The sequence below is a fragment of the Telopea speciosissima genome, chromosome 9, assembly GCF_018873765.1.
Source record: "Telopea speciosissima isolate NSW1024214 ecotype Mountain lineage chromosome 9, Tspe_v1, whole genome shotgun sequence".
Taxonomy (NCBI): Eukaryota; Viridiplantae; Streptophyta; class Magnoliopsida; order Proteales; family Proteaceae; genus Telopea; species Telopea speciosissima.
The window spans coordinates 24,360,789-24,387,511 of NC_057924.1; the positions used below are offsets into that span (position 1 = coordinate 24,360,789).

Genomic DNA, 26,723 nt, shown 5'->3' on the forward strand with positions numbered 1-26,723 from the left:
GCAATACATTGTTTTTTGGGGTGAAAGAGGAGCAATATAATCACTGATATTAAATACTTGGTCTCCTATCTTGACAATGTTTCTTTTCGTTTTATTTAAAGGGATGTCAATACTATTGCAAATTCCCTTGCTAGGAGGGCCCTATCCCTAACGGATAGGATAGTTTGGCCCAACTCCGATCCCTGTGTATCTATTGATTATATTTTAGAGACCAGGAGTGTAATCCGTTCCTTTCAATAGATTTTGTTTCTACCAAAAAACCAAAAAAAAGAGGGAGAGAGAAGAGCAATACACAGTTAAATGATTGATAATCAAGTTGTAATTGATGGAGACATTATATTTCTAAATGCAAGGAAGATATTGATAGCTGAACCACTGATATACCATGAGAAGAGAGGAGAGAATACTGACATAGTTGACTTGGATTATATATAACATCACCTACCTTTCTTTTATAGACTGGACCAGAATGGAAACATAATAAATTTCTTTACAGAGTACCGACTCCCTTCTCTCCTCTACTTTATCTCTTTCTATTCTACAGATTCTCAATTAGTTAAATCTTCAATAGAGAAGGGTAGTACTAGTAATCACCTTCCATTGGGTGTTTAATGGAGGAGGAAGATGAAGCAACGCCACTCATCGTGTCAACCACCCATACCCAAATGAGAATCACAGACAAGGCGATGCCTGCACGTGGTTCCCTCTTCCATTTTTTCCTGCTAAAAAACAACAAAACAGTATGAAGACATAAGCTCGAGTAGCACCTACGCCTCATCAGTTACACAAAGATTATTCGCTTCTCTATGCAATTCAAAGTTCAAAACTTCGGTATCGTTACAGTTACATGAGAAAAAAAAAGAGAGAAATAGATGCGTAAACATCGAAGTTAAAGCTTAAACCCCACTCGTCCTTTACAGTTTACACGGTGAGCTTTAAACCCACTTTTTAAAAATGGGGCCTTGACCCTTGTTGGGTGTATTATTTTCTTCCCCCAAAGCCAAAACTTTCCATTCCAATAGTATTTACAATTGGGTTTTCTTTCCTTTTAAGGGGGGGCGATGAAGCCAATGGAAGGCTCTTGTACGTTTGATGATTCTACCTTCATAAGTGAAGAAACCCTAGTCTTACCCACAATTTCTGTTGTTCTATCGCTTCGGGATTGGGATTGGAATTTACAAGGTGAGTGTGCTTTGCTTTTCCCTTTATTTTCAATCGAATCTCTCTAATTCCTCAATGTAGTTGCAGAGTTAGATGTTTTTTTTTTTTGGCTTTGACGTATGCTTTTGATCGCGTCGAGTGGTTTGGTCTGCTTAATGTGGGCTTTTTAAGATAGCTTTTGTGGCTTCTAATGGAGATTGACTATTGTTTCTGTAAGAATAATCTCTTTTCTTTTCTAGAGGATAAATCCAGAATAGACTCAATTTTTCAATGAGGAAGTTGTATATGAATATACGGATATAGATTATGAAATTGGGGGTGTCAATTTCTTTTTTCTTTTCAATGAGGAATTTAAATCTGAATACAGATACAGCTGTGTGAAATTGGGTGTTAGTGAAGATAGTAATTCAATATTATTGCTTTTTTTTTTTTGGTTATTTTAGTTTCTATTATTGGGTTGTGATTCCAATGCTATACTTTGGCAGGGTTTCTAGATTCTTCTTTTTCCTTTTACATGAGCAAGTTCTTATGTTTTCGCTGGGGGATGGAATTGCCAAAACTTGGTTCATTTGAGACTGGGATTTTCAAATTGGCACGGTTTTTTGTCAATGTGTTTTTCAAAATTGGTTTCGAATTTTTTCAATAATTCCATCATAGAGAATTTTGCATTTTATCTGGTATTTTTATGGATTTGTTGGCAATGGTACTTTTCCCATACTTACTGGTTCTGAGAACAGAAATATGCAGAGGAATGTGGGCATTGGAGGGGGGGGGGGTTCTGATTTCTGAATGCTTTTCACTTCTTCCCTCTCTTTCTGAACTCCCTTTCCTTTCCTTTTCTTTTAATTTTTCCAGTTACAGATTTAGTTGCAATTGCGGGATGGAATGAACTGGGTAACAAGGCTTATTAGGCCTTTTCCTGTCGATTTGTGAACATAGGTTTTCATTCTCGCTTTTTGGATTGTTTGATAACCGCTTCATCTGATTCTTTTTTTAAGAAAAAGATGAAAACAATATAGCTGGGATTGAGCTGCAAGATTTCCTGAAGATGTTATTCAACCATGAAATTGAGGGCTTACATGATGATGGCTTCGAAGGGTCAAATGATGAACGCCATATTTTCATGGATGTTTTTTCTGGAAATGAGAATGGTTACACCAGTAAGAGGTGTCTTGTTACTGGAGCTATCCTTTTTGAAGGAGAGGGTAGTGTGCACAGAAATATGCTGTTGAATTCAATTACTGAGAACTTACACCTGACAAGTCCGTCCTCAACCAAAAATTTGTGTGTAGAGGACTCCTGCACTGCAAATGAGAATGGCAGCCCTAACAGAGTTGGCAGAAGAATTGCTGAATCAGGGTGTCTTCAGTATACCTCAGCTTCTTCAGTTGGATTAAGTTCCCGTGATGTAAATGCTAATAGAATGAATTGGTCATTCAATGCAATCTCTTCTGTGAGGGATGAAATCACAACTGAACATTCTCCTGATGTGGGGAACGAGACTCAGATGGGAACATGGAATGAAGATGCTTCTTGTATTTTCTCTCCAGACTCATACTATGTTGGTCGAACAATGGCATGCTACTTGGTTGAATCTTCAGGTCAGGGTATTACATCAAGTTGTTATCTTCTGAAGCGACAAGATGTGGACCACGGAGGTGACATTAATGAACCTGGTGCTTCCAAGTGTGAAGTATCTACTTTTGGAAATGATGGAAAGGAAGTTCTTGAAAGTATGGCTACTTCACCTATTTCTCAGGAGCACTTTAGAACAAAGCTTTATATTGCAGATTCATCCATCTCTGCCAGAGAAAATTTCCTTAAATCTGTTATTTTAAAACCTGACGTAGATATTATTCCATTGAAGATTGATTCTCTGAAGGATCTTGATTCTGTGAAAGATCTCCGTCCACGTCTTCGTAATCATGTCAATCATTTGCTTGAGGCTGCAGGTTGGGTTCTTTCAACGCGGCTAAGGACAGACAGGAATACTTTGGCTCCAGTTTATATATCACCCGAGGGCGAGGTTCTTCGTGCATTCCAGAAAGCTTGGTGGTCATGTGGTGAGAGGTTGTTTGCTGATAGATACAGTCTGATGCAGGAAAATTATGAGAAGCAGTGGTTTGGTATCAGTGAATTCTGGTCGGACTTATTGGATATATTTGTGAAAATTGAAAAAGAGACGCATCAAACAGAAACTTCTGCCTCACTGGCTCGTCTGTGGAATATTTTAGATCCCTTTGTTACTGTAGTGTATATTGACAAAAAGATCGGTGCACTCAGAGAGGGAAAACTTATTAAAGCAACTAAAAGTGCATTATTTATAAAACCAAACAATGTGGATAAGGTTAGGAACCAGGTTGTTCAGGGTCGGGCATTAATCCAGGTGGATAATCAACTTCATGGTTCTTCTCTGGTCACTGAAGGTGCTGAGATTATTACCTGGAGAAAGGAGGTCAATTTCAATGAGCAGAGTAGCAACGGAGATTTCGCAGCTCTTGGTGAACAGAGTCAGGTAGGGGTTGTGAAAGCCTTCAAGGGTTCATCAATTAATTTTTCTGATGGAAAGGGTATGCTTGTTGGAGCAAAAACTGCAAATGTGATTAGAAATCAGCATGTGATAACCTTTGGGCACCAAATGGACAGCTTGGATCTGAGCTCTGTACCAGTTTGTGGGTCAGATATCACAGGTATCTGTTCTGAGTGCCAGTTGCATGATGTTCCAGTCACTTTCGGGACTTTAGATACAGTGATGGAAAAGGCTGGAAATGTTTTCTCTCATCAAGATAGCAACGTCAGTATCACAAGCTCTGATGGAAAGAGTTCTGGAAAGAAAGTGGGAAGGAAAATTGAAGATGTACAAGAGAAATTAGATGAATTTGGCATGGAAAAGGAAACAGCATTGGATAAGGTAGGTAAGCACCTGCAAGGATCTCTGCAGGACCGGTTGGGCCATTCAATATCTTCTTGTAACTCAGACAACTCATCTGTGCAGGTTGATACTTGTATGCACTCTACTCCCTTGCCTTCAGAATTTGTAGAGACTATGGTTAAGGGGATCTCTGATGATTGTAATCAGAAAGTTGACAATGAAAGTTTCTTGGTCCTTGATCAACCAAGTTCTGAAATTAAAGATCTTGAACTCCATTGTAGTCAATTGTGTGATCAGTCTGCGGTTGAACAGCAGAAATTGTTCCTTAACCCTGAAGGCAAGTATTGCTGTGGAATGTTGGTGTACAGTGAGGGAGATGGGTGTTCTCAGGAGAGCATGTTTGCAATTGTTGATGGAGGATCAATGGATCATGAGACACTATCTTCTGTATGTCAGAGAGGCCGTAGTGGGAGAGGTCCTTGTCTTCATGTGAATGAGAATGAGAAAACTAATTTGAATTCCTCACCCTTCCAAGAAAAATCATATTTCTCTCAAAGGGAGGTGCCATCAGATGGATTACAACTGTTGGGACATCTAAAAGAGGAAAGTTGCAAGGCTGTTGGAGCCTCAAAGCTTGAAATCGAGCATGCATCTGTGGCAGCAACAGAAGTTGGTCCACTAAAGAAGACACATAGGAAGTCTAAAAGGATATCCAAAATAAAGCGTTCCAAATTATACAAAAATCAAGGGGAATTATGTTTGTCCTCTCCTCAGGAGGTTAAGTCACAAAATGACAGAATTAGAACTCGTTCACAGTTCAGTAAAAGCCATAAATCCCAAAAAGGTAAAGGAAGTACTGATTGGAGCCGCAAGAAATCCTTGTGTATCAGCTCTTCCAAACATCAAAGTGCAAAAAAAGCAAGAGGTAAGAAGTTGAAGAACCAGTGCAATGATTCTCGAAAATTAGCTGTGGTGTCTCATGATAGAAAAGGTCGAAAGAAGCTTCACTTGGAGAATTATACTGATGAAGCCCCTTTGCTGATGAATATTGGGTCTCTTGATTCCCAGAATTCCAGTAAAGTTGGAAAGACAAGAAAATCTAAATTCAAAGATGAAAATGGACGAAAGAGATTGCGCCGGTCTCAGATTGAGGACCATGACCTTTTGATTGCTGCTATTATTAAGCCCAAGAATTTTAGGTCCAAACAGTCCACTGATAGGAAGGCCTGTAACTCAAAATCTGTGAGGAAACTTAAGAGTCAGAGCAGCAGTTGCAAGTTGCTTCCACGAAGCCCAGGGAAAGGTGGGAAGCACATGGAAGGTAAGTTGTCAGCCATGGGGAAAAGAACGGTGCTATCCTGGTTGATTGATGCCGGTGTTGTCTCTGTGAATGATGTGGTCCAGTACCGGAGACGAAAGGATGATGCTGTGGTCAAGGATGGCTGGATTACTAGAGATGGTGTACATTGTAAGTGCTGCAATAAGGTGCTTTCTGTGTCTGAATTCAAAATTCATGCTGGTTTCAAGCTATATAGGCCATGCTTGAATCTTTTCATGGAGTCTGGTATGCCATTCACCTATTGCCAGCTTCAAGCTTGGTCAGCTGAATACAAGGCCAGGAAAGGTGGGACACGAGCAACTCAAGTTGATCAAGTGGATGAAAATGATGATACATGTGGACGTTGTGGTGATGGGGGTGAGTTGATATGTTGTGATAACTGCCCATCTACTTTTCATCAGGCCTGCTTGTCTGCACAGGTTTGTTTTCAGCGAAGTTTATACAAATTTTCTTTGTTTCCCTTCGACGCATTAGTTATGTAGATTCTGTTTAAATGATCAATGACGTGCACGTATTTTATTTCATTTCATATTTTGTGTCTTGAAACAATTCCAGTACAAAGGGCGTACCCAGTGCATGAGGCTCCTGCCACTGCGGGGTCTGGGGAGGGTCATAATGTACGCAGCCTTACCCCTGCTTTCGCAGAGAGGCTGTTTCCAGACTTGAACCCGTGACCACTTGGTCACAATGGAGCAACCTTACCATTGCACCAAGGCCCGCCCTCTTACTACTGTTTGTGCACCTATTGGCTCTCTATAGAATTATATGTTCAGAATGCACTGGGGGTGTTTCGGGATGATGGTGTTTGTCTTTTGAGGTCATTCATGGTTCTAGTTGGCTACGGGGGTTTGAGGACCAATTTGTGTCCTTTTAAACCAGGGAAAATTGTACATTGCCACCAGTTTACTGTGTTTTGTCTTCCCAATTTGCTGCAGTGATGGGAGTTAACATTTATATCAAAGCTCTGGGGTGAGGATGGTTATTTTCTGGTAGACAAATGGAGATGCATGCAATATTCTTGTTAAAAGCCAAACAAGATGTTGTCTGAAGAGGGTAGTTTTCTTGAATCATTTTTGGTGAGATTTGGATCTTGGAGTTGGAATGTCAGATCAGAATGTTTAAGTTCATGGTGTGCAAAATGAGGGCTGGTTCTGTGCTAATCAGTGGGAAGCAATTAGCAAGAGGTCTTCCTATTCAATTGTATGTGACTAGCAGCCAAGGGGGAGTATCTTTTATTCTATAGCCCATCATCCACAGTCTGACAGACAGACAGAGGTTGCCAACCGCAGTTTAGGCAATCTACTATGTTGTCTGGTTCGTGATTATGAGAAGAGTTGGCCTTCTATCCTAGACATCACAGAGTTTTCTTTCTAGTTCAGTGAATAGGACAACCGGTCACACACCATTCGAGATTGTGATTGGAATGCAACCCAAGCCACCAATTGACTTTGTTCCTCTTCCATTGCATGCATGCATCAGCATCAAGGCAGATAAGTTCCTATGCCACATCACTGAGAGTCATACAGATGTGAGACAATGGATAGCCGTTAGCAATGATGCCTACAAAGCCGCAGCTGACCGTCATTGACATTATGTGCGATTCAAACCTGGTGACATGTTGATGGTGTGCATAGCTTCAGAGAGGTTCCCTCCAGGTGCAAACACTAAGCTTCATCCTAGGTGGATGGGTCCTTACAAAGTTCTTAAGCGTATACGGCTGAATGCCTATGTTCTTGAGCTTCCTAACGACGTGGCCATTAGCAACGTGTTCGAAGTGGTGGACTTAACTCTTTATTTGGGCCATCATTCAGACGAGGGAGATACAGAGCATATGTTGGGGTTGCTACAATTGACACTGCCAATTGAGGATGAGATTGCAGAGGCGTTGGACTATCGCTACACTATGACACGAAGCGGTAGGGGCTACTACTCTTTCTTAATCAAGTGGAAGGGACACCGTAGGACTGATGCTACTTGGATACATGGTGATGACTTCAAGAGGCTCAACACCCTGACTTGTATGAGCAATACATGCCTCATTCATTCGTCAGAGACGAATGATTTCAAGCTGGGGAGAGCTGATGCAGAATTAAAGGTGTATTGAAGGAGGAATAAAGGCCATAAACAAGACCACACTTAGGCCCAACAACTTAAGTGTTTAACCACCCTTACGATAGGTTTTAACTTGAGCAGTTAGTCAGGCCCATATGGGCACATTTACTGATTATCAGTTAAGCCCATTAAGAGCTTAAGACCATCAGCCAGCCTTATGAAGAGGATTATGTTGGAGGATTTTGTGGGCCCATGTGACAGCCACATGGGTGTTGCTACTAGTTATTTAGTGCCACAAGTTATTTAGTTTCTAAAATTGTAAGTTGTAACCAGTCACATAGTAGTTAAGTTAGTAGCTTAGTAGTTGTTTTCTTTTGTGTACTTTATTCTAGAAGATCCTAGCTAGATTGGCAGCCAAGTAACCCTTGCCCATGCATAAGTGGTTACCATTGTTGTAATAGGTTGAATGCTATTATGAATAAAAGAGGAGGAGCATGTTGCTCACGATTTTGGATGAACAACAATATTCTCTCCCTTGAGTTTTGCTACTGTGGTGATTCAGTTGTGGAACTTTAGGTGGTGATTCCAATGGTTGGTTGTTGGTGAAACTGACCTAGACTTGGTGGTGATACCAAGTCATATCCCCTCTAACCGTCTTCTTTCTCCTTTTTTTTTTTTTTTTTTTTTCATATTCTCCCTTACTGTTCTGTCGATTTCCAACACCCTTTCTCTCTCCTACCGTGGTCATCTTAGGAAAGATTTAAAGTATCGGTCGGTATCAGGTATCCTATCAGAATGGTGATTTTGAGAGACGTACTGTATTGTATTGGAGAGACACAAAGGGCCGTACCCAGTGCACAAGTCTCCCGCGTTTTGCAAGGTCTAGGGGAGGTACATGGTAGGCAGCCTTACCCCCTTAATGGAGAGGCTGATTCCCAGGACTTGAACCTGCGCCACTGCTCTGGCAGTAACGAGATCTTGCCATTGCACCAAGCGACGACCCTCTAAAGATACGCTAAAGATACGCATGGAAATGCTTAGGATAAATGCAAAATATAGTTTTGAAGCATAAAACACTATAAATAAATAATATGTAAAATATATCTTATATAAAGAGGAGAACAAAGTATGATGAGACAATTGCATTCATTTGATTATATATAAATGATTAGGTCTCTTACATGTACTAATACGAAAAATGTCATTTTCAGTTTGGGGAAGATTTAGGGTTTAGATGCACACATCATTTCAAACCTAGTTTGACGCGATCACTCAAGTTGTTTTTCGCTAATCTAGTGATCAAATACGACACTAAAAAACAATATTTGAGCTAAATTCAAATGATGATGAAATCAACAGTGCTATAATCGATTTTTCCAGTAGAAGCAAGGAATCAAGTTGATTTTACCAAAACAAAATTGATTAGAATGCCTTATAGGAGCTCTCGGGTAAGTGTTTTGCAGTCAAGGATTGTGTTATATATAGTTTATAAGAGATGTATCGAGCGTCTCATTAAGTATCGACCATATCGGGTTATACATCGACCCGATACAATTGATTCTTTTTTAGTTACCGTATCGGTGTTGTATTGTATCGGTACCTTAAAGATACAATACGTATTAGTTAATATCAGATGATACATTAGGATGCTTAAAACCTTGATCTTAGGTAAGATTCTTCCCTTCTTATGTTCTCTTTTTATTCTTAATATATTACTCTGTTAACCATTGTTCCTGCAGGTTTTATTTTCTGCTTTCTCTTCTCCTACAGTTTTTTGGGTTAGCCTATTATATTTGGCATTGAAACCTGTCCAATTGTTAGATTTAAGGGAAACATTATGACAAAGTTATTGATAATAACTTTGTCGTAGTTGGTATGATGAGTTTAACCTATTATCAATAACTTTGTCTTAATGTTTCTCCTAATCTAACAATTGGATAGGTTTCAATGCTAGATATAATCATAGTACAAAAACTCATTTCGTCTCGATCGAGATTTCTAGAATTTCGAGTATCTCGATCAAGTCGAAACGAAATGCAACATCGAATTGAAAAAATGCAATATTTCGAAAATTTTGGAAATTTCGGTCATCTCGTTTCGGAAATTTCGGAAATCTCGGTCATTTTGGCATTTTACACCCACAGAAACAATACCATATTTCGACGAAATTTCGGTATCTCGGAAATTTCGATCAGACCGGAACACCGAAACGAAACGAGATTTTAAACCTTGGATATAATGTTACCTTCCCTCTTCACTGCAATCAACCAGAATTAGGTAGTAATCGGAAATGTAGATTGGGAGTTATTGATTATTCTTTGACTTACTAATTCTGTTTTTTATCAGTTTCTATATTCTTTTGGTGTTTGTTTCTTTTAATCCAACCGTTGGTTGGCCTTGATATTTTAAGCACCTACCCTGCGCATTAAGACCTCTATTCAGTCCAAGTTTCAGCCTCATCAGTTGTAGGGATTGAGAGATCTCCTCTTTCCAAGTTTCTGAGATATACTAGTAATATTGTCTCACTGTGATTCTGGTTTTCTCTAGTAGGTTTCTGGTGTTGTATTTTCAGCCTTGCAAACCTCACCATCCAACAGTGAGATCGGTCATGTCAGACCTCTGTAGCATTGTTGGCCAATCAGCTTAGTGTAAAGATCCCTGTTTAGGATCCTTGCTTAGAGAACTTTTTACTTTATCAAAATGGTGGATGTTGTGTTAGAACACAATTTCACAATTCCTTGTTAAAATTTCCTTAGCAAGTTCAACATGTGGTTGTGATTGATTGGACCTTGAAGTATTAATATTGAATCATTAGGGATCAAATGCGGTGAGTTTCAGTAATTAATCTCCTACTGGTTTGGAGATTGTTAAGCCTCTTGTTTCAGATACTTTTGGCAATACATAAATGGGTTAAAAAGTGCATCCAGGATAAAGAGTCTCATTTACTGGCAGTTCTGTTTCTGTTCTTTTCTGTTATTGTCTGTGAATTTTTGTTATTCTCTGCTTTTGACTGCTTCATTAGTTGGCCTTCTAGTGTCTCCATTTGGGAGTTGATCACGAGTTACTCTTATTTTACCAAGGGTTTGCTAAATCATTCAAGAATTATGCACCTACCAGTCTAATAGACTGCACTATGGTCAATGGTTCCTTGTTTTCTGTTGGTACCACAGTTTCTCACTTTTTAACATGCACAACTTCTTTTTCTTTGTTATCATGGTGAGTTCTCTGTTGTTGTTTTTGCTGTTGTTGATTAATATTACTGCCTTCTAGGACTAGTACTACTATTACTGGACGTGTTCAGGGACCTTGATGTCCCACTCTATTGAAGGCTTCTTGTTGTGAATGAGTTTAGAGCTAGGTTGATATTTCAGACTGTTAAATGTGATCTTCTTATTCTTGTTTTTTTAACTTCAGGAGCTCCCTGAAGGCAGTTGGTATTGCCCATATTGCACCTGTCGGATTTGTGGAGATGTGGTCAATGACAAAGAGGCTTCAAGTTCCTTCATTGTACTAAAATGCTCACAGTGCGAGCGTAAATGTAACTGTTTCTCCCCTGGTCTTATTTCCTTTTGAACTCATCTCCTCAATGCTTTCCAAGGACTTGAAATTGGTTGCAAATATGAGAAGCTTTGTTCTTTGGATTTGAAAATCTTCGAAACTCAAGTTAAATAGGTCTGCTGGTGTTACGATGAGAAAACTGTTACATCCGCTTATCCCAAAAGCTCGAGCTGTTAAGTAAGGGCAATAACAATGTATATCAAAGTCCCCTGCATGTGCAGGCCTGTACACACACGGCTCTGCATATGACACACACTCACGCGAAAACACCATCACGTGACACCAAGGAGAGAACATGTCAAGGAACCCAATTGCACTTCCTAGGAATCAAACACTTGACCTCCCTGGTCTGATATCATGTTACAACCGTAATGTAGAGCCAACTAAAATAGCTAACTCCAGCAGTATAAATACACAGGCAGCAAACAAAACCCTACCGGCAGGCCAATTAGGGTTTAAAAACCAGAATTGAAAGAATATCACAGGGAGCTGATTTCAGCCAATTGATGGGACAGAAAACTAGGTCGAGTCCAAGCCCAAACAATGAGGAATAGCTCTCCAAATTATTGCCAATTCAGATGGCCTGATGTAAAGATATGGTAGACCACAGAATTAGAAAGTAGAAGATGAAATTAGATGATTAGGGTTTCAAACAAACCAGTCACTAATTGGCCACAAAACTTGAATCAGATTGAGAAGATATGGCTGGCAGGTGTACTCCAAAGATCAATGAAATCCGATGGCCTGAAGTTGGAAATCAGAAGTTGCAGCAATAAAAACTTGGAGACCAAGCAACTTGAGTCTTCAATGGGAGAAACCAGATTCCAATAAGATTTGTGGTCTGATGCTTCAATAACAGGGATTGAGTGGTCTTCTTGAATGGCTGTAAATAATCACCAGATCTGATGAAGAACTTCTTGAAGTGTTGCAGAGAATTTCCAGAAGTATTAAACTGTCTTCTAGAGATTGGCTGGGGCAGAAAATAGGTATTGAATGTAAATCGATGGAAGGGGGATGGGGAGGGGGGATAGAATGGGTATCTCACCCTAGGCCTCTCACCTATCCTATCTCAGGACTTCAACAATGCTTTAAGAAAAATCTGTATTCATTCAATCGTGGGTAGCTCTCAAGAGCTGTTACATATTTATAGCCTAATGGCTGAACAAGAAATCTAAAAATCAAAGTCTAATTAGGATTCCCAACAATGATAGGATTCCAATTAGAATTACAACTCCGAATAAAAAGACTAATAAAACCCTAACCTACATCCCACGATTTAGTGCTGGTGTAGGGGGAATCCCTGCACCTACCCTACACCTGCACTGCTGCTGGTGTAGGGGAATCCCTACACGTGTGGCTGTTTTTTTTGTTTTTGTACAGACGAGATACATCAAACCGCTTACCCTTCCCCTACACCAGCGGCTGTTCTTTTTGTTTTTGTACAGACGAGATACATCAAACTGCTTACCCAAATGCTTGAGTTGTTAAGTAAGGGCAACAACAATGTATATCAACAAAAGCAGATAATGCAGGTGGCTTTATAACTGGAAAACTGATGAATATTCTTTTTAAAAGAGAAAACGTTATAGTACCATGTCATGCATGGTAAAGAGTGTAGCGGAGTATATGAAGAGGATATTTGTATTGCATTTGATCCTTTGTCCTGGTTACTGTTCCTTCTGGTCCATTGCTTCTATCCTTGATTGGTGTCTCTTTTTACATCTTCACACCCCCCCCCCCCCAAAAAAAAAGATTATCTAGTATACATTTTGGAATGAATTAACATTGTTGGTGACCCCCTCCCAAACAGAAGAAAGAAAAAAATGTGCTTATCTTTTTTTTTTTTTTTTTGGTAAAGAAAAAAAAATGTGCTTATCGCAAAAATGAATTATGTGACATTTAAAATTTTATTAAATTAATAAGTGGAGCATTTTTTATTTTCGTGATTATGGTGTTTTCTGAATGTTGATTCTGTTTGGAAAGAAAAGTTAGATGACTTGCCCTTTTGGTTTTAATATGTTCATTTTCATGATTCATAGGCAAAAGAAGCTTGTTCCCTTTTGCTGTTTAGAGTCTTTACACCAACATTACATGGTTTCAGTCAAATGTAAAAAAGTGTTGCATGTTGTCACAATTAGTGTTTTAAACCATTGGCCGTACTGTATGGACAGTTGTGCTGCTTCAATGGGTTCCAAGCCTAAATGGTATGACCTGATCTTAAAGGTACATATAATTTGGCCTTCTGAATTGTTGAGTAGGCTATATGTCCAGATGAATGAGCAATCCATTGAGTAAAGCCTACTAGCTGGATCTAAAAGGGAGTCTTTGATTTTTTTTTTTTTTATGCCAGTAGAAAAAAGGGCGTACCAAGTGCACAAGGCTCCCGTCACTGCGGGGTCTGGGGAGGGTTATGATGTACGCAGCCTTACCCCTGCTTCGTGGAGAGGCTGTAGAATTTGTCAAATTGACTGGGTTCAGCCAACTGATCACTAGGTTGGATTGGCCATGCCTCTGATTAATTGACCATTGCTCTGTTTGTTAAAGTATAATTATGGTATTTGTCACCCCCTTCATCTTCATACTAGTTTGCAATAACTTAAGAGGAATCTGTTTTCTGTTGATTTAACTTTTTTTTTTATAATTCACAGTATGCACATAAGATTCCTGATGAAGTTGAAATTCTGTAATTCTTTGTATTATATTTTCTCTGAATTTTTTGAAGTTATGTTTTCCCTGATAATCATGATTCTCTTGAACAGATCATTACGCATGCGTAAAAGAAAGTGATATGCATAAAGAAGACACAGTTTCTGGAACCTGGTTTTGTGGGGGAAACTGTCAGGAGGTTTGTATGCATGTTCCATAATTCTATTTATGAGTTAAGGAAGGTTTCTGTTTAAATAGAGAAAATATGCAATGGAATGTGAAGGTTGAAGAATGGTTGACCGTATGAACTGGATAATTGCCATGGTTGCTGCCCCTCACATGACCTTATGCTGGCTCCCACTTGTTTTGGGACCGGGCCAACTCTTCTTCCCCTCACCTCTTCTTCACGTTTAATAATTTTTCAGGTTTCCTTTCTTCCAGATGTAGTAATGGAGTCTGGTCTAACCTTCTAATTAGTTCAGAACCAATCCCAGATAACAGGATCACAGCACCCAAATGTGATAAGATTTAAGAGAAAAGTCAGGACTCAAAATAGACCAAATGATCAGAGAAGTCCAAGACAAATTTAAGTTATTTAAAACAGGGGTATCACAGGTCTGTTTTTACTGCAGCAAATCAGTTTTAACTCTGGTTTCGTTATCCCTTAATGATCAGCAATATGATGCCCTCCGATAACCCCAGGAACTACCATAACGAAATTGAAACAAACTGAATATACTCACTAAAAATTGCAAAGATAAAATTGAGAAATAAGATAGAAGAAGAAGGATATGACTTGAAGATTCTCACCCCACGCTTAGGCTAGTATCTCACCTGAAATTGAATCACACTGCATTCTGTTTCTCAAAAAGATTTTTATTCAAATTCTGATTTCAAATGCTTATAGGCAGCTCTTTTTATAGAGAAGGCTGGGAAGGTTCTAGACCCTCATCGGAATTTCTTCCTAGACTTCATGGCCTGTACATTTCCAACGACTTACGTTGGGACCTTTTCAAGAAATTTAATTAATTTTACATTTTCAAGGTCTTTCACAACTAACAATGAAACTAACCTATTGACATCCCCAAGACTTCACAACTTTAGAGAACTAGATACAACTTACTAGTTAAATTCGTATCAGCCACTTATCCCTCATATATGGGCTTTCAAAATAGGTCCATTACAATTGAAAACATAAAATTCCTAGCTCATGAACCATATAACCCATTAGGCTACTTATGTAACCCATTAGACTAGGATTTGGGTTTGTTCATGCGTGAATATTTGTGTTGGAACCTCTGTTGATCTACATTAGCTCTCTCAGGCTTGAAAAAACTCGTCCACAAATTTTGTAGTGACGATATTTGGCCAGTCGCAAACAGAACTTTGGTGATGGAAAATTAGGAATAAAGTTTGCAATCCTGTGGGCTTTCTCTTCAAATTAGTGAGGTGGAATCATGAACTCAATAAATTCTCTGACAGTAAGAATAAGGTCTTGAGTCGTCACGGCTTCATGTGATTCATTATTTCAACTGTCGTTCTCAACGATTATCTCAACTCCCCCTGTTTTAACCTTGTCTGCTTTGTTCTCTTCAACGTAGATTTCCACATGAGAATCCTCTACATGTGGTTCTTCCGTCTACAATTATCAAGCACTACCTTTTTATCGTTGTACTCCTTCAACTCCATCTTCACTTTGTGAGTGTCATCTTGGCGTTGCTATGGTATACCTTAATTAAAGTATGTTGGCACATGGTCCTCAAAGTGAGCTGCGGAGGATTGTTTGTAAAATTTGGTCAGTTCATGTTCCGATGGGTGTTATTGGCTTTTGATAGGACTGGTCTAATACCAAATAATGGAGTCTGGTCTAACATTCTACTAAGTTCAGAATCAGTCCAGGATAACGGTATCACAACACCCAAAAGTGATCAGATTTAAGAGAAAATTTCAGAACTCAAAATAGACCAGATGCTGCTGATCAGAGAAGTCCAAAACAAATTAAAGTTATTGAAAACTGGGGTATTGCAGGTCTGTTTGGACTGTAGCAAATCAGTTTTAACTTAGGTTCTATTGTGCCTTAATGATCACCAATAAGATGTCCCTAGATAACCCACAGGAACAACAGCAACTAAATTGAATCAAACTGAATATACTCACTTAAAAGCGCATAGGCAGAATAGATGAAATAAGATGGAAGAAGGATATGATTTGAACAGTCTCACCCCAAGCTTAGGCTAGTATCTCACCAACCACCCCTGCCTCTCACCAGGAACAGAATCTCACTGCAGCTCTATTTCTCACAGAAGAAACTCAGTTTTATTCAAATTCTGATTTCAAATGCTTACAGGCTGCTCTTTTTATAGAGGCTGGGAGGGTTCTAGACCTGCATTGGAACTTCCTCCTAGACTTAATGGTCTATACATTTCCAAGGACTTACATTGGGACCTTTTCAAGATATTTAATGAACTTTACATTTTCAAGGTTTTTCACAACTAACAATGAAACTAACCTATTGACATCCTCAAGATTCCACAACTTTAGAGGACTAGATACAACTAACTAGTTGAATTCTGTTGTAATATAGGTACTAATGTAGAATTGTCAATAGGGGTAATTGTGTCTTGTAACCATTCTAGTGAATGGGCTTGCAAAACGCAAGAATAGTCACTTACTTGAGGTGGCATGGTCTCTTATGTTCGAAATGAATGTCCCCCTGCAATATTGGAGTGAGGCTGTCTTGACTGCTGCCTACCTCATTAATCGGATGCCCACATGTGTTCTTGACTTTCGTTCTATTCTGGCTCCTCAGGGATTGAATACCTTTCTTATTCCACCGAAGGTGTTTGGTTGTATTTGCTATGCACGGAACCATCAGCATCCTAGTAAGTTAGAACTGCGTGGATTGAAATGTGTGTTTGTTGGTTATTCCCCTACTCAGAAGGGCCACAGATGGTACTAACCTCCGTCCAGCCGCATGTATGTGACTATGGATGTTATCTTTAATGAAGCTGTGCCCTATTTTTCTCCGCCATCTCTTCAAGGGACAATTCTGCATGGTTTGGTGAAGATATGCCTATGTCTCTTCCTGTTGGTCTTGTTGGTATCGATGTTTCACCTCTTCTTGTCCAAGAGGAGACTTAAGCCATTGCCATTGTGCCTACTCCTATGTCATCTAGTGTTTATACCCGTCAACCTTGTAAGAAGCAAATAGACACCACCACAGCTGCACCGACTCTACCTAGTCAACCAGATCCTCCTGCATCAGATCCGCCATCACTCGGTAATTTCTCTCCTAAGTCTCCTATTGTTTCAGACCCTTCTCTTGATCTTCCTATTGTTGTTTGTAACAAGGTTTAAAATCTCGTTTCGTTTCGGTGTTTCGGTTTGACCGAAATTTCTGAGATACCAAAATTTCGTCGAAATATGGTATTTTTTCTATGAGTTTTGTTTGGCCATTTGTGGGTGTAAAATGCCGAAATTTCCGAAACGAGATGACCGAAATTTCGGTGAAATTTCTGAAAATTTTGAAATATTGCATTTTTTCAATTCGAACTTGTGTTCCGTTTCAACTCGACTGAAATACTCGAAATATTCGAGATTTCGACTGAGACGAAACGAGTTTTTGAACAATGGTTTGTAAAGGGATTTGAACTTGTACACGACATCCTATTAACAGGTGGTTTCGTATGAGTCCCTTTCCTTGTCATATCGTGCTTTTGTGTCTTCTTTGTCCTTTGTTTCTCTCCTTAATAACTGGTAGGAGGCTCTTAAAGATCCACGGTTGAAGGCAACTATGGTTGAAGAGATGCAGGCCCTAGAGAAGAATGGTACTTGGGACTTGGTATGTCTTCCTCCACAAAAGAAGACCGTAAGTTGCAAATGGGTGTTTGCTGTCAAACAAAATATGGATGGAACTATGGATCGATATAAGGTCAGGTTGGTTGTTGGGGAATTTACTCAAACCTATGGTCTCGACTACAAGGAGACATTTGCTCTTGTCGCGAAGATGAACACTTCTTGTGTGATCCTTTCCTGTGCTATTAACCTTGGGTGGGAATTGCAAGAACTGGATTTGAAGAATGCATTTCTCCATGATGAACTCGAAGAAGAGGTATATTTGGATGTCCTTCCTGGTTTCTCTAGTTAGAAGACCCATGAGAAGGTGTGCAAGCTTAAACGTACTCTGTATGGGTTGAAGTAGTCTCCTTGAGTTTGGTTTGGGAGATTCCATGGTGTGATGGTGTCCTTTGGTTACACACAAAGTAACACTTACCACACCCTTTTTATCAAGCCACGACGATATTGTTGTTACGGGCAGTGACACTGAGGAAATCACATTTCTCAAATCTTACCTTTGTCAGGAATTTGAGATCAAAGACCTTGGTCAGCTGTGGTATTTTCTTTGCATCCAGGTAGCTCGTTCTACCAAAGGTGTTTTCCTCGCTCAACGGAAATACACGATAGACTTGTTATCTGAAATAGGCATGTTAGGGTGTAAACCTTCAAACACCCCTTTTGAAGCCAATGTTCGTCTCTCTAGCAAGACTGGAGAACCTGTGGATAAAGGTCAGTATCAACGGTTGGTTGGAAAATTGATGTACCTATCCCACACTCGTCTAGACATCGCCTTTGCAATCAGCATAGTTAGTCAATACATGCCCTTATACTTCACACTGGGAAGTTGTGATCCGGACATTACGATATTTGAAGTCAGCCCCAGGAAAAGGTGTCCTTTTCTCGCCTCATGATCACTTACAAGTGGAGGCCTTTACCGATTCTGACAGAGCCAACTCTCCTGATGATAGACGGTCCACATTTTGTTATTATACCTTTGTTGGAGGTAACTTAGTTATTTGACAGAGTGAGAAACAGATAGTTGTTGCCAGGTCTAGTGCTGAAGCTGAATTTCGTGCCATGTCTCATGGCATTTGTGAGTTGATGTGGTTCCATGGACTATTGAAAGACTTGTCTATTCCTGTTCCCTTATTGATGATGCGCTACTGTGATAGTAAATCCGCCATTAGTATTGCTCACAACTCGGTCCAGCATGATTGCACAAACCATGTGGAGATTGATCGACATTTTATCAAAGAGAAGTTGGAAAAGGGGCTGATTTGTACTCCGTTTGTTTAAGTCTGGAGACCAGCTAGCTGATGTTTTTACTAAGGGGTTAATAGTAAATTGCTTCATTCTTTTGTGTGCAAGTTGGGCATGTGTGATATCTATGCACCAACTTGAGGGGGAGTGTTGTAATATGGGTACAAGGGTAGAATTGTCAATAGGGGTAATTCTGTCTTGTAACCATTCTAGAATATTCTCTTTCCTATTATAGATAAACATGGCTGTCTCATTTGACACAAGTCACAATTTTCCTCAAATCATCAAATTCATAGAAGCCACTTATCCCTCATATATGGGCTTTCAAAATAGGCCCATTACAATAGACAACATCAATATTCCCAGCCCATGACAATATAATGCATTAGGCTTCTTATTTAACCCATTAGACTAGGATTTGGGTTTGTTCCAGTGTGAATGCTTGTACTGGAATCTCTTTTGATCTACATCGTATAGTGGTGGGTCATTTGCAGTGTATGCTGTGGGTTATTCTCCTTAGTGACGACACTCTTTGAAGTAGTGTAGCATTTTGTTTGTCATTTGAAGTAACAAGGAGATTTTTTTGTGGGAAAATTTAGTCTTGTTATTGACATAATCTGTGGGTTGGACATCCTTTTTCCTGTGAACACTGTATTTCATGATTCTATAGATGTTCTATTTCATGTATATGTGGATGTAATGCATATCAGTTGGCTATCTCTTATGGCATGGTTGATGTGGTACTGTGTTTCCAACATTCAATGGTCTCTGATGATATTCTTAACTAAAATGAATAGCTATACCTATATTCATCAACAGCTTTCTTTGAGATAAGAATCATGTGATCCCTCTTCAGGAAACACTGTAGCAATGTCAGATGTTGAGAATGGATTGTCAATAGTTTGTGTAGCTTCTTGTCTATGTATAGAACATCCAACATCCAATCAGATCTTTACTGTCATTATATTTTTCAACCGATCTTGCCTGAGTTTGTTTGATGTATCAAGTAGCGAACCAGTTCTTTCTATAGCATGTATAAGCATGAGTATTGGTGGTTGCAAGTGCAAGCTGACATCGCTTCTAGAAATGAATGAGAATCAGAACTTCAACTGCCTAATGAGTATTTGTATTTTATATTATTAAGATATTTTGTTAAAATATTAAAAGTTGGGCTAAAGGACTAAAACTAAGAGAATACAATTCCATGACTAGAAGAACAGTGTCAAAATACAGTTGAGAATAAACTGAATTGCCTGAAAGATCAGTAATTAAACAAGAGGCTCAGCAAATGGGAACTCTAAACCATGTAACCAAGAGGAGACATTCAAAATAAGGCTACACACCAGGTGCATTGCCATTCTCTGCCATGCATTTAAAGACCCAACCTGAACTAGTTACGAAACCCAGCCAAAAGAAAGAAATCCTGCAAATTAAAAATTCCCTACCTAAAATAGATGCTAATTTCTAAATAAAATCTTCATATCTGTTGTGCAATGAGGGAGCAAATACGAGGCCAGAAAAACAACGAATTGGTCCATATCTATCATTATCTTATTTTGATAAGATCAATGAGTATTTCTGTTTCTACGTCATCTTACTTCTCTTACTCAGAACTTTCTAATGCTACTTTGCTTGATGGCACGGAATATGTGTGTGTATGTGTTCAATGGTAATTTACGTCTGGGAGTCATTCTGTCATATCATAGCTAATCATTCGTTCATCTTGCTTTGTTTCTTGAAAGTAATTCAAATGGTGTGTGCAGGTTTACACAGGTCTTCGTTTTCGTGTTGGCGTCATAAACCATATTGCAGATGGTTTTTCTTGGTCCCTTCTGAGATGTATTGATGGTGAACAGAAAATTCGTTTGGTACAAAGATGCGCACTGATGGCTGAGTGCAACTCAAAATTAGCTGTTGCTTTCACAATTATGAAAGAATGCTTTCTTTCAATGGTGGATCCTAGAACAGGCATAGATATGATACCTCAAGTATTGTACAATTGGGGGTGGGTATTTCCACTGATAAAATTATTGACCTCCTTCCCTGATTTCCCTACATATGTTTTGGTGGATTCTTTTCTCTTAATGGTTGGGATAAGGCTGAGTTGTTGTTGTTTCTTGCTTTTTCTCTTAATGAGAATTGGATACTTGATTATACTTTTTACTGCTTGCAACTTATTTTTTGATTTATATGGAATAAAAGTGTGTCAAAGTCAAATTGAAATGGGTTTAAGAGTTAAGACTGTTGTTTTCTCTCTGGAAATTGTTGTAAATTTTGTTTCTTTTCTTTCTGCTCTATGGTAAAATCCCACCTATGTTGACGTTAGTGAATTCTTTGAGATATGTAAGGAAGTTTATTTAGTTATCTGAAACTCAAGGGGATTAAGTATGCTTTACCCAAAAAAAAATTTATTTGAAAATGAAGTAATCGTGCGCCTGTGTGTTCATTTTTTACTGGGTGTATGGCTGGATGTGTAATTTTCAATGTTGGTGTAAACAAATCACACTACTAGCTGGTTTGTATTCTAGACATTGTATGTGGAACAGAACTCAAGAAGAGTTTCAAAATGCCAAATTTGTTGAAACATAATTCTAATTTTTGGTTTAAGAAGTTTATAAATGAACATTTAAAAATAAAAAGGAAAAAGAAAGAAACACTCAATCCTCAAAAAAAAATTCCCATTTTTCTTTATTGTTTGCAGCACATGCCATTAATACAATGGGTCTGCCTCATGGGTTATCCTCTAAGGGCTGCAACTTGAGGTGTGTTCTCTTGCCCATGATCTTGTGTCATATGCCTCATAATCCCTTTCAAGTGGTGGTTCCAATTTTATTCTCTTCTGTATCTCAGAAATTATGCAGTCTCTGAATGTCTTGGTAACCATTTGAGTAGCCATTTTGACGGGAGTTGATATCATCTTCTGTTGGTATGCTCCAATTTACATAAGGCCACTGGAGATTGACAGACGCTGGATCTCCATCCTTCACTCCCATGAATTTTTTTCTGAGGCATGTTTAACTGGACTGCTCTCGTTCCTAACTTAGCTCAACTCTTGAAGGGATCAAATGTATTGGTCTTGGATATTATTTATTTATTTATTTGTACTGGTCTGTGTTCTGAAGTCTTCTTTCAATCCCTCTCAATGATTATTCTCAAATTTTAAGTAATCAGTTCCAGAGAGAGACATTTTCTGATTTTCATGATGCTGTGTCTTGGCCTCTTTTCTTTTGGTTGGTATATTATCCCTTTCATCAGACTGACAGAAGTAAAGTCAATCCAGTACCATATCTGCATTGTACCAAATTCCTGGTTGGTAATACACATTGGTATACATACCAGTGTGTATTTACTAAACACCTTCATTATCCCATTTGAGTTTAGAAGCCTTGTTAGAAGTTGTTACTGGTGTTGATCAGTACTTTGTTGGGGGGGGGTTGGTTACTCTTCATAATAGAACTGTATAAATATTATTAATTTTATCTTCTGCTGTTAAGTGTGTTATTCTAAGTCATATGTATATGTATATGTATGTATGTATGTAACTATGTATGTATGCAAATGTTTATTTTGCTTTAACATTTAACTAGCAGAGTGAAATTTTGTTTTCGACTTGATCTTCAGGTCAAATTTTGCACGTTTGAATTATGAAGGCTTCTACACTGTGGTGTTGGAGAAGGGCGATGAGCTTATAGCTGTAGCGTCCATCAGGTATTGTATTGGATAAGAGTTTCCTGTAGTTATTGACTATGGTAAATTTGGGCTTTGAAGGATCTTAGGTTTGACAAGAAATAAACGTGAAATTAATAATAAATTGGTCTTTGGAAATTACTTTACACAAGGAAAAGTTAATGAGTTAACCTTGCATTTTGGATGGAAATCAACTGGTGTACATGTATGATAGGCTCAAAAGGAATAAACTATAGATCTAATGGAGGTTGCTTATATTTTATTTTATTTTACTTATTTTGTGGAAGAAAGGTAAGATTTATATTAAGTATATGCCAGAAAAGAACCACCTGTCCTCTCAGGATGCTGTAAAACTGTTAACTATCCATAGGGGCCCTCTACATAAAAATCAAATGTACAATTTCCAAAACTCAGTCCCTTACCCATTTGCAGCTTGTCCCCAAAAAATCCTAAATTCTGTATGTATTTACAACCCCATCCCACACTCCCCTCCCCTCTCCCCCCCCCCCCCCAACAAAAAAAAAAAAAAGGCACAACGTATAGCCATCTGGAAATAACTTCTTTGCTTTCTTTGCTATGCTGCCGCCCTCTCTTTCAGTTCAAAACCCAGCATTTCTTTGCTTCCGCAGGCTCCAGCAGATTGCAAACAGGGAACATATTCCATCATTTACAGCTCTACCTTCTGCACGCCCTCCTTTCAACTGCGCCAACACCAACGACAAGCTAGCACCAAGAGACTCCAAGCAGTGACCACTGCCACCAAAAATAGGGTTTCGAGTACTGATTTTGAAAACAGATTCTATCACTGTTTAACTGAAGTTAGATCTGAAGTTTCAGAACTAGAATGACATCCAGCAGTATAATATGATCGAGTTAGAAAGTCTGTGCAGGATAGGAGAAGATAAACTATCTGTTTCAGTTGATAGGACAGAAATAGAAATCAGGAATCCACATGATTGCCTTTCTGAATACGGATCTGAATCCACAGATGCAACGTTCAGAAATCCACTTAACCAGCCTGAAATCTACCAAGCAATTCAGCTGATCAGCTGAAAGCTTCTTCATTCAAATTCGTGTACAGGGCTGCAGCCCCTTACAAACTTTTATAAACGATTCATAAAATGAAAGGCCTAAACCAATCCTGAACTGATAAGGTAACATAAACTGACTAGGAAACTGACCCAAATAAGGACTCTAATGAAACTAATGAAGTAAAATCCCATATTCCTACCTCCTACCCATATTTTAGGACCATTAAAGTGGCCCATTACAAGGCCCAACATGTATAAAACCCAATCCAAGGCTTACTTCTACTATAATAAGCCCACTTCTGTGTTTTATCTCTTCTCCCCCCCCCCCCCCAAAAAAAATATAAATAAATAAATAAAAGACTGCCAAACTTAGAACCATAAAATAAATGGTAAACATCCTCTTCAGAGGTCAGAGGGCAACATTCATTTCTTAACTTTCACCCCTTTCTAATCAGATTATCAACCGTCAAACTCTTTCCTGAAGCAGCAGTCCCTGTAAATAAAAAAATATGAAGAAACACCCAGTGATTCCAAATAATTTGAACAATGCCATGGGGATTTAAAAAAGAATTTTCAGCTTGATAACCCACCACCACCACCCACCCCCCCCCAAAAGAAAGAAAAATCTTCTAACATCTCCACCTTCCCTTGTCTATGCTCATTCAAGCACTTTCATCAACTCCATCACTCTCTCAACTTCCAGTCATTCAAATTCCTTCTAAAATTAGTAAGCGATACCCTCCAATTCTCATTCCATTCCACATGCTTTTCCACCATAGTATTTGTTTCTAGCTATGGCATAGAGATCCAGAAACATCACTTTCTAAGGTCCTTTCCGACACCAATTATCAAACCAAAATTTAGCTTTCTTAGTTCTTATCTGTCATTTCTCTCCATGAACTCTACCCCTACCTGAACTTCTTTTATCTTTTCTTAATGCCCTCCCCTACAGCTTAAGATCCATCCACCTTACGTGTTTTCTACCCTCCCTCCTCCAGCCCATACTTAGCACAGATAACCTATTTCCATATTTCTCCCTCCTCCACTGACGTCTATAACAACTTCAAGCCTTGCAACAATATCTACGCTTATTGATCTAATTGGCTTGGGACTGTGTACGGATAAGAAAAGGTCCAACCAAAAATGTCTTCAAGAATTATTGTTAGATGCTCACACTTTTTGGCTTTCTATTGCCCTTGCTATTTTTTAAGACCTTGACTAAATTAACTTATCCAGAGAATACCGAATCAAAATTTTCATTTTTTTTGTGTAGGGTGCATGGAGTGGAAGTGGCAGAAATGCCTCTCATTGCCACTTGCAGTGCATACCGTCGGCAAGGAATGTGTAGGCGCCTTTTAAATGCTATTGAAGAGGTATTTTGATTCTAGACTCTGTTTGAATCTTTACATCATTCTAGTAGACAATCTAAGGTATAAATTGCAGATTATATTTTCTTGGGTGGTTATAGTGACGTGTTGCCTGAGCTTCTTCTGCTTAGCAGCTTGGTTCTATGTCAGTGAGCCTCAGGTCTGACACTCATTCAGTAGCTGGGTTAAGCCTTGGCCATTAAAATTTTCCTAATGGGAGGAGTCTCTCTCTCTCTCTCTCTCTCTCATAACGATGAAATTTTATTGCTAAAGAATACAACAAAAAGCTGAGGCACATAGCCCGCCAAAAAAGAATTTTTGGTACTGTATTTATTGCCCCAGGTACAAATAATCCCTACCCCCCCCCCCCTCCCCCCCCCAGAGCCAAGCTGATCAGAAAGAGAGCTGGCAGTGTCATACAAATAATCCCTATTGCTTGATTGTCCATTATCCATGCTCCAATGATTGTATGTTTGCATGACACTTCATTTTCTCACTCCATCATCATCAGATTTTATATGCCATGACTTTCATGTTGACTTCTTATTCAATTGTTGTTTGCTTATGTGATGGTAGATGTTGAAGTCTTTCAAGGTTGAAAGACTGGTATTAGCTGCAATTCCAACTTTAGTTGATACATGGACTTCAGGGTTTGGCTTTAAACCCTTGGAAGATAAAGATCGGGAACAACTAAACAGTATCAACTTGATGGTGTTTCCTGGTACAACATTGCTTAAAAAGAATTTGTATGAGAAAAAAGCTACAGATGTCAAACTCTCAGGCAAGTTTTCCTTTTTCATTGGGCACTCCTTTTTCCTTTTAATTGTGTTTGGGAATTGAAACATAACCTTCTGCAGTACAGGACTTGCTCATGCATCATCACCCTTGAGAACGGAAGGATCGATAGAAACAGGTGTTGAGTCTGCCCATCCATCTGACAAAAGTTGTTGCATAACAAAAGTTGGCTCAGAAGTGGCAACAATTCCCATCCACCATCAGAATCTGCAGCCAGATGAAGAGCAAGGAAACAGTCCACAGAAATATCATTCAAGGCAATCTTCTGGAAAAACTATCTCTAATGTTGAATGCTGCAGGGTGAAAGAAGACACTTTGGGTTTGTATGATGGGAATCTGCCTCTTTCCATAGAACAGAGGTAGAAAAGGAAAACATGCGCATTGCACGGGGAGTAGTAAAAGTATATGTTAGATAAATCTCGTGCAATGCTTGGTAGCCAAAAAGAATGGCAGCACATTGCAGCCTGATAGTTAGGGAAGAGGAAACCAAAAACTAAAAGGAAAAATAAAGGAAGGCAACATTGAAAAGCTTAGAAAGGAGAAATAAAGGGAACAGTAAACATAGGAAAAATGATAGAGAACAAACATATAGAGGAGAAAGGTAGAATGGGAATTGAATAAATGCTTTTTAAGTTATGGGATATTACAAAAACATAGGCTCATTTTGGTTTGATGCAATTCAATTAGTTAGAGAAAGGGTTGCCTGGGTTGAAAACCTCTTCTTATTTTTCTTCTTCTTTTAACTCTTCCATATCTTGCTGTTTGATTGGAACTGACAGGAAAACCTTCCATTGTGTCAAAAAATGACCAACTAGTTAGGAAAGAGAAGATCCATGGCTGGCATTGAATTCACTTTTATGTCACTTGTCTGGGTTATTGACAGGTCACTTGATCATCTGAACCAATCACAGAAAAATATCAACCACCATAATGACCCACAATTGCAATCTTATCACTGCTGTTAATGAATACAGTTGATAAATCATTATTGGAAGGATTATACACAGGTGTACAAGATTCTGGCTTCTACTAGCACCACCATTGTTATCTTCACCTTTATCCTTTTTTGAGAGAGGAAAGAGAAAGTATGAATTCATTTTCAGGTGGGCAAGTTCCAG

The 26,723-nt window shown here is 38.9% G+C and overlaps 1 protein-coding gene across 1 annotated transcript; it reads left to right on the plus strand.

Annotated features, from left to right (window-relative positions):
- The first annotated feature begins 1,063 nt into the window (after positions 1-1,063).
- On the plus strand, positions 1,064-26,176 carry LOC122639980 (increased DNA methylation 1-like). The gene is made up of 10 exons (XM_043833049.1): positions 1,064-1,182; positions 2,023-2,564; positions 2,622-5,791; positions 10,839-10,962; positions 13,742-13,827; positions 20,489-20,730; positions 22,347-22,433; positions 24,717-24,816; positions 25,387-25,591; positions 25,673-26,176. The coding sequence occupies exons 2-10, from the start codon at positions 2,210-2,212 to the stop codon at positions 25,966-25,968; spliced, it is 4,665 nt and encodes a 1,554-aa protein (XP_043688984.1). The 5' UTR covers positions 1,064-1,182; positions 2,023-2,209; the 3' UTR covers positions 25,969-26,176.
- Positions 26,177-26,723: the final 547 nt, after the last annotated feature.

Coding starts and splice junctions, on each gene's coding strand:
- LOC122639980 (XM_043833049.1), top strand. CDS start 2,210: ATGTTATTCAACCATGAAATTGAGGGCTTACATGATGATGGCTTCGAA. Junction 22,434..24,716: donor ATAGCTGTAGCGTCCATCAG/GTATTGTATTGG, acceptor TTTTTTGTGTAG/GGTGCATGGAGTGGAAGTGG. Junction 24,817..25,386: donor TTTTAAATGCTATTGAAGAG/GTATTTTGATTC, acceptor ATGTGATGGTAG/ATGTTGAAGTCTTTCAAGGT.